This window comes from Pteronotus mesoamericanus, unplaced genomic scaffold, assembly GCF_021234165.1.
Source record: "Pteronotus mesoamericanus isolate MK-2021 breed Mesoamerican mustached bat unplaced genomic scaffold, CSHL_Meso_final contig_182, whole genome shotgun sequence".
In the NCBI taxonomy this organism is placed as follows: domain Eukaryota; kingdom Metazoa; phylum Chordata; class Mammalia; order Chiroptera; family Mormoopidae; genus Pteronotus; species Pteronotus mesoamericanus.
Genome location: NW_026555078.1, coordinates 2,192,309 through 2,208,521, shown reverse-complemented (window position 1 = coordinate 2,208,521; position 16,213 = coordinate 2,192,309). Strand labels below are relative to the sequence as shown.

Genomic DNA, 16,213 nt, shown 5'->3' with positions numbered 1-16,213 from the left:
ATACAATTTTTAAAGCTGTATTTATATTGTGAAAAAAATGTAGAGGTACCTTAGCTTCTATACATACAGGTTACGATTATAGTCAGATGGCCTGGGTTCATACCCTAGTCCAGTGAATTTAGGTGAGCCTTTTCTTTTTTCTCTTTTTAGTTTTCTTCATCTATAAAATGGAGTGAGTTAATGGAGTGGTTAGGAACAATTGGGAATAATGTAAAGTGCTTTACACACAACCTGGAATGTGTTTCAATAAATACTAGCTATTATCATAATTACATTCTACAGCTTTTTATCTGACATTGTGGGTATCTTTCCATGCAACTTACATGTAATAACTACCTCATTCTTTTTATATCACATAATATTACATTGTAAGAATGTACTATAATCAATCAGTTCTATATTAATGGGGATGGTATGTAGGTGGTTTCCAGTTTGTTAGTGCATTGTGTACAGTGTTCCAGTGAATAACCTGGGATATCTTTTTGTGTGAGTCTTACGAAAAGCATCAAATTCTATAACTTGGGGGAGGTACTCATTTGCAAATAGCAAGTAAGCCCCCTCTGGGGGAAGTGACCCTGGGATTGACATTGCTCAGTTTAAGGTTGTTGCTGTGCAGATTCTGGGGCCGAATCTGTATTTGGCCTGCCATCTAATCCATTGTACCCCTACCCCAGAAGTGGCCAGAAATTAGGATTTTTGTGCAATATTATGTATATTAAATATGATTTAAATAGTATATGTCTTCCTACCTCAGGGCCTTCAGTTTGAGTTCTGTGTTCTAGAATTTCTGTGCAATAGATTGCTAGAAGTGAAGTTGCTAGACGTAAACTTAAAAATTGATATATGGCCTTATGTTGTGTGGCTAAGTGGACTGAGTGCCGGCCTGCGAACTGAAAGGTCGCCGGTTCAGTTTCCAGTCAGGGCACACGCCTGGGTTGCAGGCCAAGTCCCCAGTTGGGGGTGTGCGAGAAACAACCAATCGATGTATCTTTTGCATATTGTTGTTGTTTCTCTCTCTTTCTCCCTTTCCTTCTCTCTAAAAATAAAGTCTCAAAGAAGATTGATATATGCGTTTTTAATTTTGATGACTATTGCAAGATTGCTTTTAAAAATGATCCACCAAGTTCACTTTCATTATGATGGATAAGTGTGTTCATTTTCTTATACCATTGCCAACATTGGAGGTTTATAGTAAGTTTTTTATTTTTTTTTAAAAGATTTTATTTACTTATTTTTAGAGAGAGGGAGAAAGAGAGGAAGAGAACATCAATGTGCGGTTGTCTCTCATGCGTCCCAGACTAGGGACCAGGCCCGCGACCCAGACATATGCCCTGACTGGTAATCGAACTTGTGACCTGTTGGTCCACAAGCCAGTGCTCAGTCCACGGAGCCACACCAGCCAGGGCATAAGTTAATTTTTATCAGCTATCCATGAACTTTGTTTTTCTCCATTCTAGCAGAAAATAGTTGTCTTAATTTGCTTCCCTGATTTCCAGTGAGACTGTGTATGATTTAAGAACTTTATGTATTTAGAGTAGAATGTTCTTGTTTTGGCAGAGATTGCATGTATTTTTCTCACTTATCATTTGCTTTACCTTTGGCCATGATGTGTTTTTGCTATATAAAAGTTGGAGTAGTTTTATATAGGCAAACATGTTTGTGTATGGCTTTTGGGACTTGTCTCTTGCTTAAATGTGGTTCTGAAAATAGTGTTCCTTTAACATTTTGAAATGTTTCTGTAATTTTTAAATGTTTTGACATGTATCATGGCATCTGTAATTTGAACTTTATACAACCAAAGCCATTGAGTATTTCATAATAAGGAGCCTGTTGTACTAATTTTACAAAAAAGTTGCTATTCTTTCTAAGAACCCAAATATCCTAATTAGAGTCAGGTCTTGGGCAGCCTATCATTGGGAAAGGACAGAGCTCTCTTTGAGTATTGGTTTAAAAACTTGCTGTGTTTGGAAAACTCTTTATGTCACAAATGTGTCATAGTTTTTAAATTCCTAGTTTGTCATCCAACTTAGAGAAGAGATGTAATAAATTTGCAGGTAAGTCCATAGAGACACAACTTAACAAGAATAGTTTTCACTAGTGGCAGAATGACACCAGAGTAGAAGAGGAAATAGGCCTCTCTACTTTATCACGTTGCTGCAGAATTGAGAGTAGGAGTTTTGACTGCCATTACCAAAACTTGTGGAGGTTTTTAAGGAAGCTGTGTTTTGGGAAGATATGCTTGGTGGCAGCATGGATGGTGGACTGGCACAGCAAAGGAGTGGAAGGAAGTGGGACCAAAATGCCAGGTGTCAGAACTGGAGTAGTTGGAATGGAATTGTTACAGAGAACGTTGTTAAAAGTTTTTTTTTTAAAAGAAAGGAAAATGGGCATTTGCCCTTTTTGAGCTTTGTGAACTTTGCCCTGATGAAAATAATGTATTTTATGTAGTAAATACATTTCTACATATGTAGAAAATATATTAAATGTAGTAAAAAAAACCAAAAACCCCAGGTTCTAAGAGAGAGGATTCTGAAAATACAGGGTCCAGCAGAAGTAAGGCCTGCTTGAGTGTGGTTATAGGGTAATAATATGGGTATAATAATTTGTCATTTTATTTATATTTAAAAAAGAATTTATCTTTAGGAGGGAGAAAGAGTGGGAGAGAAACATCACTTGGTTGCCTCTCACATGCCCCCAACCGGCTACCTGGCCCTGCAACCCAGGCATGTGCCCTGACTGGGAATCGAACCATTGACCTTTGGGTTCGCAGGCCAGTGCTTAGTCTGCTGAGCCACCCCAGCTGAGGTTAATTTATAGTTTTAATTTGAACATTTCACCTAAAATGTTATGGTGTGCCTGAGAGTGATACTGTTTTGTTACAGAATTACAGGCTTATAATTTTATAATAAAACATTTTGTAATAAAAAAGGAGTGTTATTTGTGCTGGACCCTATATTTAACATTGTGCCCTCTTACCCTTCCCTGCACACTCACCCCCATCCCTGCAAATGGTAGTCTCTGGCAGTCATTTGTGATTCTGAGAGGGAGCAAGACTTGTGTATGTACTCTGTGTAAGTGTGTCCCACTCTGACCTGGAAAGGAGTAAGACTTGCCAACAAGAATGCTTTAGTCGCATGTTAAAAACTAGCAAGATGTTTGCACTCAAAGTGCGTGGAAAGGAAGAATAAGGATAGACATGTAAAGCAGAGGAAGAAATTAGGATACTAAAATAGTTCTTACAGAAAAACAGTGATATTTGGATTTTTGTAGAGAACTTGCTAAATTCACACCAGTTTTGCTCTAAGAATTCGGGCGGTGTCCTGAAGGTAAATACACCATGTTTATGAGATGCAGATGAATCAGTTGCTCAAAAGAACAATTGCTCTTGATACTGAAAACCAGAAAGAAATTTTAATGAGTCACACATACTGGAACGCTATATCTAGGGTGTTTTGTGTTTTTTTTTTTACATTGTTTCACATAATTGTAGTTTTATTTTTAAACAGAATAATGTCTGAAGAAAACTAAATACTGGTAAAAATGTCTCTAGAAAGTGATAGACATGAGCAGGTGTCTGATGTGTTCAGGAAGGGGCGGAAGAGCTTTGCATTCTTGGGATTGATAACTGTCTGGTGTATGGTTCCAGAAGACAGTCTGTAAAGCAGAAACTTTCAAATTACCCAGTATTTGAGTGTGTGTTTTTGTTTTGTTAGCAACTGATTTATTTTCATCTCATGGCTAATGTTTCTTCTTGGGATAGTTTGGAAATTCAGAGCATCTGGCAGCCTGGAATTTGGAGCCTTGCTGCTTTTTATTGTCATTTATATTGGAGGCACAGGTATCTTGTGTTTCTTTCCTTTTGTTTGGTTGTGATTTATTTTTCTTTTATATGTTCTTTCTTGAATTAATATATGTTCCGTATGTATACTTTAATTAGATATATGTTCTGTATACGTGCATATGTAGATATATGCTCTATATGTCCTTTCTTGAATTAGATGGGACAAATAAATGTGGTTTTATCCTAGATGATGTGACTACACTTCGAATAAAGTAAATAAAATTTACAATTTACATATGATTTGTTTCCCCATCGAAGTGTTAATGTGGAAACTAATGTAGACATCAACATTTGTTTTTCAAATTAGAGTGAACAGACTTGGTGTGAATTTAGAAATCTAAGTCTCTATCCTAGTAATTCGGTAATGTAGTTGAAGTAGGCTTTCCAATCACTGTTTTTGATCTCACAGTGGAAAACCAGAATATTTGAGAAAGAAAAAAATCAGAAATATAAGTGAAGAATCTTAACCCCACTGAGATCTAAACTCAACTGTTAATGAATTTAACCCCTTCAGAAAGGAAATAAATGCAGAGAAACATTACTTCCTCAAAACAGCAACAAAAAACAAAAATGCAAAACTACAGTGTAGAGGTTTATTACTTGAAGTTTAGAAAACATGAATTAAGTTTACACTTGACTTCAAAGCTTTCTTTGCTTGCATCAGTGCTATCTAGAATGAACTTTACCCTTGTTTTCATTTCTGGCTCCACTCAAGTTAAAATTGTTCATAAAAGTATTCGTAATCCTGGAATAGTAATGAAGGGCTATAGCTTACTTGAGGAAATTTATGAAGCAGTGAACAATGCAAAAGAATGTAATTACTCCAGGCTATGTGGTAAGTGCACTTTTTTACATTCAATACCTAATTTATCTGAAATCTATTTAAGAATATGGAGTGAAGGAGGAAAAGACTGGTTTCAAGGGCCACCTTTTTGATGTCAGTTTTAAGGGAGCTGATAATTATTTGTTGATTGATGAAAATGTATATTAACCAAGACATTGTGAATGCACTTACACTTAATTTATATATTTTAAGCATAGGAGATGTTACATAAATTTGAGAAGTAGAACATTAATGTAAGATATTTAGCCTTCAGGTAGTGCTTGGTGCTTGTGGATTCCCAGCTCTGTGAATTAACATCATAGCCTTGTGTAGCTATGCAGTTTAGATTAAAGGAGTTGGAGGAAGTGCTCTGGCACGAATTATTTGCTGCAAGAGGTAATAAAACTGATATTTACTTAGTAAATGTTACTGTAAAATCTGTTAAAATTGAGACGATTTCCATCTAGATCAGAAAATGTCGACTAGATGATAGGCAGCAGCCGGCTGGCTAATTAGTAACAAGCTGTATGGACCTCCTGGCATTCTTAGGTCTGTATTGATTATCAGAAGACAAAATACAAAACACGGTCCAATGGTCACAGTATAAACCAGAACCCAGTGGGTAGGCAGTAACTGCATAATGGGACTTAACCTGCCTAGGATTCTTGGATTTGGCATGTTAATTGCTTAAGTAAATAGATTATTGAATTTTATTTTAAAAAGAAAAATGTATTTTGAACTTAATAGAGGTGTTGTGTGTCTGTGTGTAAAACAAACATTTACTTTATTAATGTGGGGGAAATAAGTGACCCAGGTATTAGGTACATCTCTTGGCCCCTACCTGGCTTTGTATGTTACTTAATAGTTTTTAAGTAATGGTTGTGCTATTAAAGAGTCTTTGTCCATTGAATTATGAATTATTTCAACAAGGTGGATTAAAACATTTAAAGCTATGTTAAATCCTATTATAAAAATCTGAATTTCTTTTAAAATGGAAAAACTTTCAGGCTAGCATCATTGTTTTAAGTGTAGATTTCCTACTAAAAATATGTAACACGCTTAGTGTGACTATTCGTCCCCACCCCTCACCAGTTACGCTTCTGTCATCTGCCCTGTTCACCTATGGGTTTACTCATTGTGAATCAGATGTTACGTTCCATTCGGGTAGTTTCTTGTATTGGTGTAAAACAGTGTTTTTGTAGTATGTTTGTCATTGCTTTAGAATAAGTGTTACAGATTTTGGCTCCTTTTTCACGAAGTAAAATTTCTCAGCTTACTTCTGTCTAGATAGCATTTTTCCCCAGCAGTATATTTGATCTGGACTATTACTTACAGTTTTAGATATTTAGGTAGTGACAATTTTAACTCTTTGGAGTGGGAGGAGAAATAATGTTTTTATTTGGTCACTTGCTTTTAGTAGCTTTTATGGAAAGACAAGTAAAATGTCAACCAACTATGTGTAGAAATACATTTTACTAAAGCAGTTTTTCTAGTTATACCAATTTGTTTCAAAATTGTAGAAATTTTTTGGCAGTAATTTTACCCAATTCCATTTGTAGTCCAGTCACAACGCAGGGATCACAGCAGACACAGCCGCCGCAGAAGCACTATGGCATCACCTCTCCTATCAGCCTAGCGGCCCCCAAGGAGACGGACTGCCTGCTCACACAGAAGCTGATTGAGACTCTGAAGCCCTTCGGGGTTTTTGAAGAGGAAGAGGAACTGCAGCGCAGGTAAATACATAAAACATTTATAACATTATTAGCCTAACAGACTAATTTTGCGGCATTCTTGACTCAGAAAGTCAGAATTACTCCCTCAAATATGTTTCAGACAAGAGTGATACTTAGAAAAACCTTTTTTCTATTTGGAGTTTCATTCCCTTAATTTTGATTTTTGATGCTTTTGGTTATTATAGTACAGAATTACGAGGAGTAAGGGGACCGCCTCACCCAGTGTAAGGGTGCCTGCATGTACCTAATTTCTGCATACTTTCATTCTGGTAACTTACACACTGTTTAAAATTTAGGAAGCCACCTATGGGGGAACTTTGGCATTTTAATAAGTACTGATTTAGAATAACAAACACCTTGATGTTTGCTATTTGCTCTATCAACAGGATTTTAATTTTGGGAAAATTAAATAACCTGGTAAAAGAATGGATACGAGAAATCAGTGAAAGCAAGGTAATGTGACTTAATTTGTATATAAAATAATTTGCCTGCTGAACGTAGCTATTGTCTTGTGTAACATGTGCATGTTTGAGTGGACTTAAAGTCTTGGTAACAATTTATAGGGTGGGGAAAAATAGTTTTAGAGTTGTTTGTATGGAAAGTAGAATACTTAAATAAATAATACAAGAATAAACTGTTTCCTGTACCTGCAAGTATGTGAAAATTTATTTATTGTGTTGTTATTAATTATTGTCATTTCCATAGACCAGCTGTAAATCTGCTTTTTCCTTCACCCTGTATATTTTGTTTCTAGTTATTCTGAAAACAGGACAATCTGAACTGAACTCAGTGAATTTTTATTTTATTTTTTTCTCTTTTTTAAAAAAATTATTTATTTATTTAATTTTTTCAAATACATTTGTCTCTGCCTCCCCCCCACCACTTTCCCTTGCCCCCTCCTTCCTTCCCTCCCTCAGCTCTTCCCCTTTGGCTTTGTCCAAGAGTCCTTGCTATATGTTCCTTGACTTTCCCCTTCCCTTCCTTTCCCCCCGCCTCCCCTCCCTCCTTCCCTCTTGTCTCTGTTGATTTCTTTTCCTTTCAGTGTTGCTGGTCTTATTTTCCTTGCATCTTTGTATTGTTTGTTAGCGTCCACTTATAGGTGAGATCATATGGTATTTGTCTTTTGCCCCCTGTCTTATTTCGCTTAGCATAATGCTCTCGAGTTCCATCCATGCTGTCGCGAAGTTTAGTAGTTCTTTTTTTCTTTCTGCTGTGTAGTATTCCATTGTGTAAATGTACCATAATTTTTTGATCCAGTCATCTACTGATGGGCATTTAGGTTGCTTCTAACACTTGGCTATTGTAAATTGTGCTGCTATGGACATTGGGGTGCATAGGTTCTTTATTTTCTTTATTTTTTTATGCAAGTACTTTTGGCTGCAGCATTTCAAAGCAGAAACTCAGTAATTACTTATACACTTTACTAAAAAAGTAGATATTCTCCTGGAAAGGTGCTTTAAAAATGTATATTAAATGTTTGAAAATCTTGTTACCTTTTAAGGAATCCTATAACAATTAGCATTTTTTAAAAAAGATTTCATTTATGTATTTTTAGAGAGGGGGAAGAGAGGGAGAAAGTGAGGGATAGAAACATCAATGTATGGTTGTCCCTTGCCCCCCCCCCCCCCCCCCCCCCTGGGGCCTGGCCTGCAACCCAGGCATGTACCCTGACTGGGAATCAAACCAGCGACCCTTTTGGTTCGCAGGCCGATGCTCAGTCCACTGACCCACACCAGCCAGGCCAGTTAGCCTTTTTTAGATTTTCAGGTATTAGACTCTGAAACTGAATACTTAGTTTTTTATAAGTTTTTGAGTTTCTAATAATTATGAAAAATCATACACACAACTGATGAATCTATGACTAGGTTTCTGGTAAAGAAATGATTCTTAGAATTGTGCATGGAATTCATTGGACCCATTTAAAAAAAAAACAAAACACCTAAATAGTGATAGTTTTTTCACTGCTACTTTTTCCAGTGTAGTACCAAATGCATATTTACTCTGTAATACAGCTGAAAAATGATGGAAAGAACCAGGGTAGAAGAAAACCTGAGAGAGGATATCAGCATAGAAGAAAAGTTAGTCTTTTGGTTTTAGTCAAATTTATAATATTTTCCGCCCCTTAAAACAGTGTGTATTTCAAGTAACTGATTAAAACTTTAGCAGTGAAATATTCTGAAGTGGGGCTCCATAAATTACCTATTCCTCATTAGTGGAGTTTGGTAAAAGTGAGGTTTTGAAAAGGAAGTTCTTTTGAGCCAAGCAAAAGGTTTCCAAGGTTTCAGTATTTTTTATTCATTTATTGAACTTGGTGTTTCCTTAAACCTTACGTAGAAAACTTAGCTCTGTTTTAATGGCTTTTTCTTAGATGTTTAGTTAAATTTAAAACTGTAGTCAGCTAGACAAGGCTAGAACTTAAATTTATTTAATGTGAAAAAAAGAGCATTGTCTCATTGATAGTCTTGTTTCAGGTACTTGAAGTGCGTAGTAAGTTTCCTTACCCAGTAATTTTCTTTTAATTTAAATTTTTTATATTTCAATTATTATCTTATAATTGATACTCAATGTTATATTAGTTTCAGGTGTACGGCATAGTAATGAGACATATAAGTTAGGAAGTGATTCCCCCTGAAAAGTGTAGTTCCCCCGGCCCCGTACATAGTTACTACAATACTGTTGCCTGTATTTCCTGTGCTGTACTTTACATCCCTGTAACTCTTTTTCATAACTGGCAGTTTGTACTCCGTAATCCCTTTCACCATTTCACCGTTCCCTCAACCCCCATCCCATCTGGCGACCGTTGGTATGTCCTCTGTATTTATGAGTTTGTTTATTTTTTTTTACATTCCACAGGTAAGTGAAATCATGGTAATTGTTTTTCTCTGACTTACTTCACTTAGCATAATATCCTCCAGGTCCATCCATGTTGGCAAATGACAAGAGTTTTTTTTTAATGCCTGAGTTATATTCTGTTGTACATATTAGCACATTTTTATCCACTTGTCTGCTGATGGGCACTTATGTTACTTCCATGTCTTGGCCATTGTATATGATGCTACAGTGAACATGGGATGCATATATATTTTTGAATTAGTGTTTTGGATTTCTTTGGAGAAGTACCTAGAAGTAGGATTGCTGGGTCACATGGTAGTTCTGTTTTTAATCTTTTGAGGAACCTCCATACTCTTTTCTGTAGTGGCTGCACCAATGCACCGTCCCACCGCCAGTGCACAAGGACCCCTTCTCTCCACATCCTCGCCAGCAGTTGTTGATTTATTTGATGACGGCCATTCTGACAGGTGTGAGATGGTATCTCACTGTGGTTTTTAATTTGCGATCCCCTGATGATGAGTGATGTGGAGCATCTTTTCATAATGTCTGGGGGCCATCTGCATGTCCTCTTCAGAGAAGTGTTTGTTCGGGTCATGTGTCCATTTTTTAATCAGATGGTTATTTTTGGTGTTAAATCGTATGAGTTCCTGGTATATTTTCGATGTTAACCCTTTATCAGATATATGATTGGTATCTTCTCCAATTTAGTAGGGTATCTTTGTTTTGTTGATGGTTTTCTTTGCTGTGCAAAAACTTCTTAGTTTTATGTAGTCCCATTTGTTTATTACTTGTTTTCCTTTCCTGAGAAGACATATCAAAAAAAAATTGCTAAAAAGGATGTCAAAGAGTTTATTGAATATTTTCTTTTAGGATTTTTATGCTGTCAGGTCTTATATTTAGTCGTTAGTCCATTTTGAGTTTATTTTAGTATATGGTATAAGAAACTGATTCAGCTTCAGTTTCTGTTATTGTTCCATGTGTCTGTCCAGTTTTCTCAGCACCATTTATTGAAGAGATTGTCTTCATCCCATTGTATATTCTTGCCTTCTTTTTCATAGATTAACTGACCATATAGGCTGGGTTTATTTCCAGGCTCTCTATTTGGTTCCATTGATCTTTGTGTCTGTTTTTATGCCAGCACTATGTTGTTTTGATTACTCTAGCCTACAGTAAAATTTTTAAAAAGATTTTATTAATTTATTTTTAGAAAAAGGGGAAGGGAGGGAGAGGAGAGAGAGAGGGAAACATCAGCGTGTGGTTACCTCTCATGCGCTGCCAGTGGGGTACCTGGTCCGCAACCCAGGCATGTGCCCTTGACTGGGAATCGAACCAGTGACCCTTTGGTTTGCAGGCTGGTGCTCAGTCCACTGATTGAGCACTGGCCTGCGAGGGCATCTTAGAGTAAAATTTGGTAACAGGTAGCGTGATAACCTCCAGCTTTGTTCTTCTTTCTTATTGCTTTGACTCTTTGGAGCCTTTTGTGGTTTCTGGCCTTGCCTACTTTTAGCAAATGTAATATTATACATACAGATTGCCTTTTCTATAAGTGATGATTAGATATGTTTTTAAAACACAGGAAGTCCCTGAATCTTTACAATTTATTTTCAGGGTTTTTGAAGTTGAAATCATTTTGGCAGGGCAAAGGGAAAAAGTGGTCCTCTTTTTGCTCTGATACTGAATCAGATTTTACTATTCTGAGTAATTAGAATGTAAAGAAATGAGTCACTTACATCGTTTTTTGTTTGGGCAGACATCATCCTTATCACTAGGAACATTAAGTACTCACCATGGAACTTTAATGCCAGGGCCAGGAAGAAGTTATTAAATGCTTCCTTTCTCCTTATTTCTGGTGTTTCTTCTCTAAGAGACCATCAGTAAGTTTAGTCCTGCTCAGAATCGTTCCACCAAAGTCTTTTGGAACTGTAAGACTAAACCATTTAAAGTAAAGTCACTTTTGATATGGCAAATTTATACTATAATGTAAATTTCAACGTTTTTCATCTCATGACATATGTAAACTAATTACTAAAATTCTATGGCACACCAAAAAATATATTTTTTTTGCTGGTCTGACAAAAAATAGGTATAATTTTGATTGATTTACAAAAAAAATAGTAATTACTTATCCTTTTTGCTCTAAAGTGACTTCTTAAAAAAAAAATCAGGCGCCTATACATACGTGTGTAAGGATTTCTAGTACCAAGAATTAACTAGACTCAGCTTTATTTTGCGGTGTGACCAGTAAGATGCAACTCTAGTATTATATGATCTACATATTTATGGTTCAAGACAGAACATTCACATTGGACAGCTATTGTTGTGTTGGCTATTGTTAATTTTTAATTTGACAGTATAAGGGAAAACAGGTCAGCGCTCCCGATTAAATAGTCAGGTACTGGGTGTTTTAAAAAGTCTTAGGGCACATTGGTTGAAAATTGCTACTCTAATGTACCATTGACTATTTGGTATTATCATTGAGTATAATATAATCTTTTAAGCAGTTAGAAATTTTTGTTACATTGTAACATTCATGATTTATGCAGCCTCTTTGTCATGAATAAAATCTCTGAATCATGGCTCCTGCATAGTCATGTAATCTCCTCTACTATAGTCTTCTTTAAAGCAGTTTCCAGAAGTGTGGCAGAATTCTAAAATAGTAAGGGTCTTCACTAGGAACACTCATTGGAAGTTGAAAATTGTTTGAACTTCATATTAGGTTGATCTGTGAAGGCCTGGTGTTTTGTGGCGCTTATCCTCTATTTTTGCACTCTAAATTTGCACTGAAGGCTTACTTTTCTTCTTTTTTAATATACTGTGTTATTTGAAATAATTTTCTTTGCGCTCCACTGGGAAAATAACCACTTTCTTGTTTGTGTTCACAGAATCTTCCACAATCTGTAATTGAAAATGTTGGCGGAAAAATTTTTACATTTGGATCTTACAGATTAGGAGTACACACGAAAGGTAAATATTGTTTTAATTATTTTGAGAGGAATACTTTTTCATTACTTAAAAGCTTGAATGATGTATTCACCTCAGTTGCTTTTAGTATATCATACAGCTTAATTTTGCATGAAAGAGAGTAGTTCAGGGAAGCTAAATTTGGTGAGGAGAAAGAGAAAATGATGCCCACTGTACCTGTGCTGTCTAATGCAGAGTTAAGTAAAATATAAAATGCAGTTTCTCAGTAGAAGTAGCCACACTTTAAATGTTGAATGGCCACAAATGGCTGGTGAGTGGCTACCATAATGGATAGGAGAACGTTTTTCCCATTAGAAGCTTCTTTTGAAGAGTGCTGCTCTCTGTGCCATTTCTTATACCTGAAGTCTTTTAAACTGGAAATCAGAACAAACATGAATTAAAGCTTTTTAAAAACACCTGTGGATTTTCTTTCCCCCATACTTTTATTATAGTTGTAAAATACAGTTAATCAAAATAAAAAAAAAGGTTTTTCTGCAGTCACTGACTTTCAGTAATTTACTTACACTTGTAGTTTTTTCCTCTGTGCAAGTAAGTACACAATAAAAATGTTGTTATGGCAGAGAACATTTATTGAGCTTGTTCTTTTTACTGAGCATGGAGCTAATACTTTATTTGGTCTTCATTATCATATTTATTCCTCAGTTCTCTTATTCTCGTGTAATACATAGGGGTCTGAGACTTAAAGAGGCAGTAAAGCTTGAACAGTTCCATCCAGTCATCTTGGCAGTACTAGGGTTCTTGGGTATTTTGAAGCTCTACTTTTCAACCACTGACTGGCTTCTGTGTTAAAAGTTCTCTGCCATTTTATACGAGGACTGTCTGGAGAAAGTCCAGCCATTGTTAATATACCAAGAATGGTTTTCACAAACTTTGATGTTACCTGGCAGCCAAGGAGAGTGCACTGGAATGCATGTGCGTGAACAGTGACACCTTCACTGTACTAGTCAGTGGGGGCAGTAGACACTGATGAGTGAGCATGTGTACTGTGTGGCCCTCGCATTCAGAATGACCGAGTAAAGCAACAAATCTGCATCAAATTTTGCATTAAGCTTGAATATTTAAGTGGAACAGTTAAGTGGAAACTATTCTGATGATTCAGAAGGCCACAGCTCTGGGCAGCTGGTGATGGGCAGCTTCATCTCGGTAAAGTGCCTGCTCATGCATCACGTCTCGTGCAGAGTTTTTTGACGACACATCAAATCACCCTGGGACTTAGCCCCGCTACAGCCCAGATTTGGTGCCCTGTGACTTCTGGCTTTTCCCAAAACTAAAGTCCCCTTTGAAAGGGAAGAGATTGCAGACCGTCAGTGAGATTCAGGAAAGTAGGACGGGGGGTGGCTGATGGCGATTTGGGAGAACTGTGAGGTCCCAAGGTGCCTGCTTTGAAGGGGACTGTGGTTTCACTGTCCTATGTGCAGTGTCTTGTGTTTCTTGTATCTTATATTTTCTTCAATAAATGTCTCTATTTTTCGTAGCACATGGCTGGATGCCTTCTGGACAGACCTCGTATGTGTTCTGTTTGGTCTGGCATCTTTCCCTCTGCCTGACTCCCACCCCTTGGTGCCAGTAGTGTCCTGTGTGCTCTTCTGCGTCATGAACAGGCTAAATAACAGCCTTCCTGGTGGTGCCTCAGCTCTTGTCTTTGAGGAAAAAGACTATGTTGACCTGATTCCACATTTATCCCTCCCTTTTATGATCCCAGTTACTGATTTTAATTCTCTCTCGTGTTCTCCCAACGTACTAAGTGCTGGCCTCCTATTAAGCACTAAATAACAAATACCGTGGCCTGCCTCCTTGGATCTTGCCAATGGTTCTTTTTTAAAAAAATTATTATTTTTTTATTCATTTACACTCGACAGCTATTGTTGTGTTGGCTTTTTTTTTTTTAAATTATTTTTAGAGAGGGGGAAGGGAGGGAGAAAGAGAGGGAGAGAAACATCAACGTGTGGTTGCCTCTCACACGCCCCCTACGGGGACCTGGCCTGCAACCCAGGCACGTGCCCTGCACTGGGAACCTATCCGGTGACCTTTTGGTTTGCAGGCCAGCACTCAGTCCACTGAGCCACACCAGCCAGGGCTCCAGCGGTTCTTCCTGATGTTTACCCTGTAGGTACCATTTAGGGGCTAGCTGCAAGCCCTAAAGGCACCAGTCACACGGTATAGAAGAAAACTCTTTGTTTGACTAATCAACATGTGTATGACTAGTGACATCAAATGTTGGGTCCATCTCGTCTCGATTGGTTCTCTCTGTTCACCATAAAAATCCTATCTTGAGTTGCCTTTTGGTTCATCTGGGCCACTGCACCTAGAGGATGCTCTAGGAAAAAACATCCCATTAATTAGAATCCTGTTGTTCCTGTACTGACCAGTAAGTTGTTTTAAGGGACGGGTTGCATTTTTAGAGGCTCGCCGATATGTTAACAGTGTCTCAATGTGGAATACTTCCCAATAAGATGTAAAACAATTATATTGTAATAGTAATTAATGTTTGATGGGCTTAATCTTTTTTTAGGTGCCGATATTGATGCATTGTGTGTTGCACCAAGACATGTTGATCGAAGTGACTTTTTCACCTCATTCTATGATAAATTGAAATTACAGGAAGAAGTAAAAGATTTAAGAGTGCGTAAATGTTTGGGGTGAAAGGGGAAGATTTACAAAAATTAGTTTAGTCAGTTGAGTGAATTTTATGGTGTAGCCATCATTTTTTGAACTTATAAAAAATTTGCCAAACCTTTTTAGGTGCTTACCATGTATGCTTGCATTTTAATTTTTTACAATAAGCCTGAAATAATAAATCTGTAATTTTGTGTACAAAATAGAAAATGAGGCAAACAAAATAAATATTATCCATTTTGGCCATGATCACATATCTGAGTTGCAGAAGTCAAAGATTTCAAGTTTGTCTGATTCAAGAGACTAATAAGTTAAAGATAGTTCCTGAGAACCTAGTCTGTGTCAGGCATTATGCTAAATTATATTTAAACAATTTCAAGTGTCACAGTCATTAAGAAGCAGTAAAATTAGTGTAGGCTTAATGTGTAGTTTCAGAGACATTGAACTTGTTTTATTTTTCTTACAGGCTGTTGAAGAGGCATTTGTGCCAGTTATCAAACTGTGTTTTGATGGGATAGAGGTAAGGTGAAGTTCAGAGAGACAGTTTTTGCTATGTGTAATTTTAATCTATATAGGTTAAAAACTTATTTTAAAGTTACTTAATTGGTGAATTGGTGTGATATTAATAAGAATTAAGTTTTTAATGGAAATGACTTCTTGTTCTGTGTAGAATACCATTTTTAATCTTTTAAAAGAGTGTAGTGAGACTAGGAACTAAAATATAGACAGAAATAATGAAACTGACAATGAAGTGCTATAACAAAACAGTTTACTTGGCAGTTTTTCCATAAGCAAATTTTGTATTATTTTAGTCTCATTAAGACAGTACAGTATATTTTTGCAAATAAAACTTTGCCTTGACTTCATTTAAATTAAATATTTAAAGAAGTTGAGAGAAAATTGTGACTTGATGTTATGTATGCCAAAATGTATTCTGATAGGGAGGATGAATGAGCTCCCCATTCTTGAGATGCCCTGCATTTCTTTCTGCCACTCTCAGCTTGTGTAGTGAAAGTAATGGGAACAAAGCTGCCGGTAAAGCAACTGTATGTACTGCTCCTTCCATGCATAATGGTGCTGGAAGGTCACTGGCTGTAATAGTAAAGATATTAAAATTTTAATACTTCATTGTTTTGCAGAAAAGGTGTTTCTTTTTTTAATTTAAAATTTTATTTATTCATTTTTAGAGAGATGAGAAGGGAGGGAGAAAGGGAGAGAAACTTCGACATGAGAGAGAAACATCGATTGGTTGACTCTCACATGTGTCCCAACTAGGGACCAAACCTGCAACCTGGGCGTGTGCCCTGACCGGGAATTGAACCGGCTCCCTTTCGCTTTGTGTGATGACACCCAACCCACTGAGCCACATCAGTCAGGGCAAAAGGT

General features: G+C 36.8%; 1 protein-coding gene across 2 annotated transcripts in view; it reads left to right on the top strand.

Moving 5' to 3' along the window:
* PAPOLA (poly(A) polymerase alpha) overlaps window positions 1-16,213 on the top strand; it is a 58,983-nt gene that overhangs the window by 8,811 nt on the left and 33,959 nt on the right. For both annotated transcript variants that reach the window (XM_054567061.1, XM_054567060.1), the window contains exons 2-6: window positions 6,224-6,397; window positions 6,784-6,850; window positions 12,112-12,193; window positions 14,724-14,833; window positions 15,294-15,347. In XM_054567061.1, coding sequence (XP_054423036.1) covers window positions 6,224-6,397; window positions 6,784-6,850; window positions 12,112-12,193; window positions 14,724-14,833; window positions 15,294-15,347 — 487 coding nt within the window. The remainder of the gene's footprint in view (window positions 1-6,223; window positions 6,398-6,783; window positions 6,851-12,111; window positions 12,194-14,723; window positions 14,834-15,293; window positions 15,348-16,213) is intronic.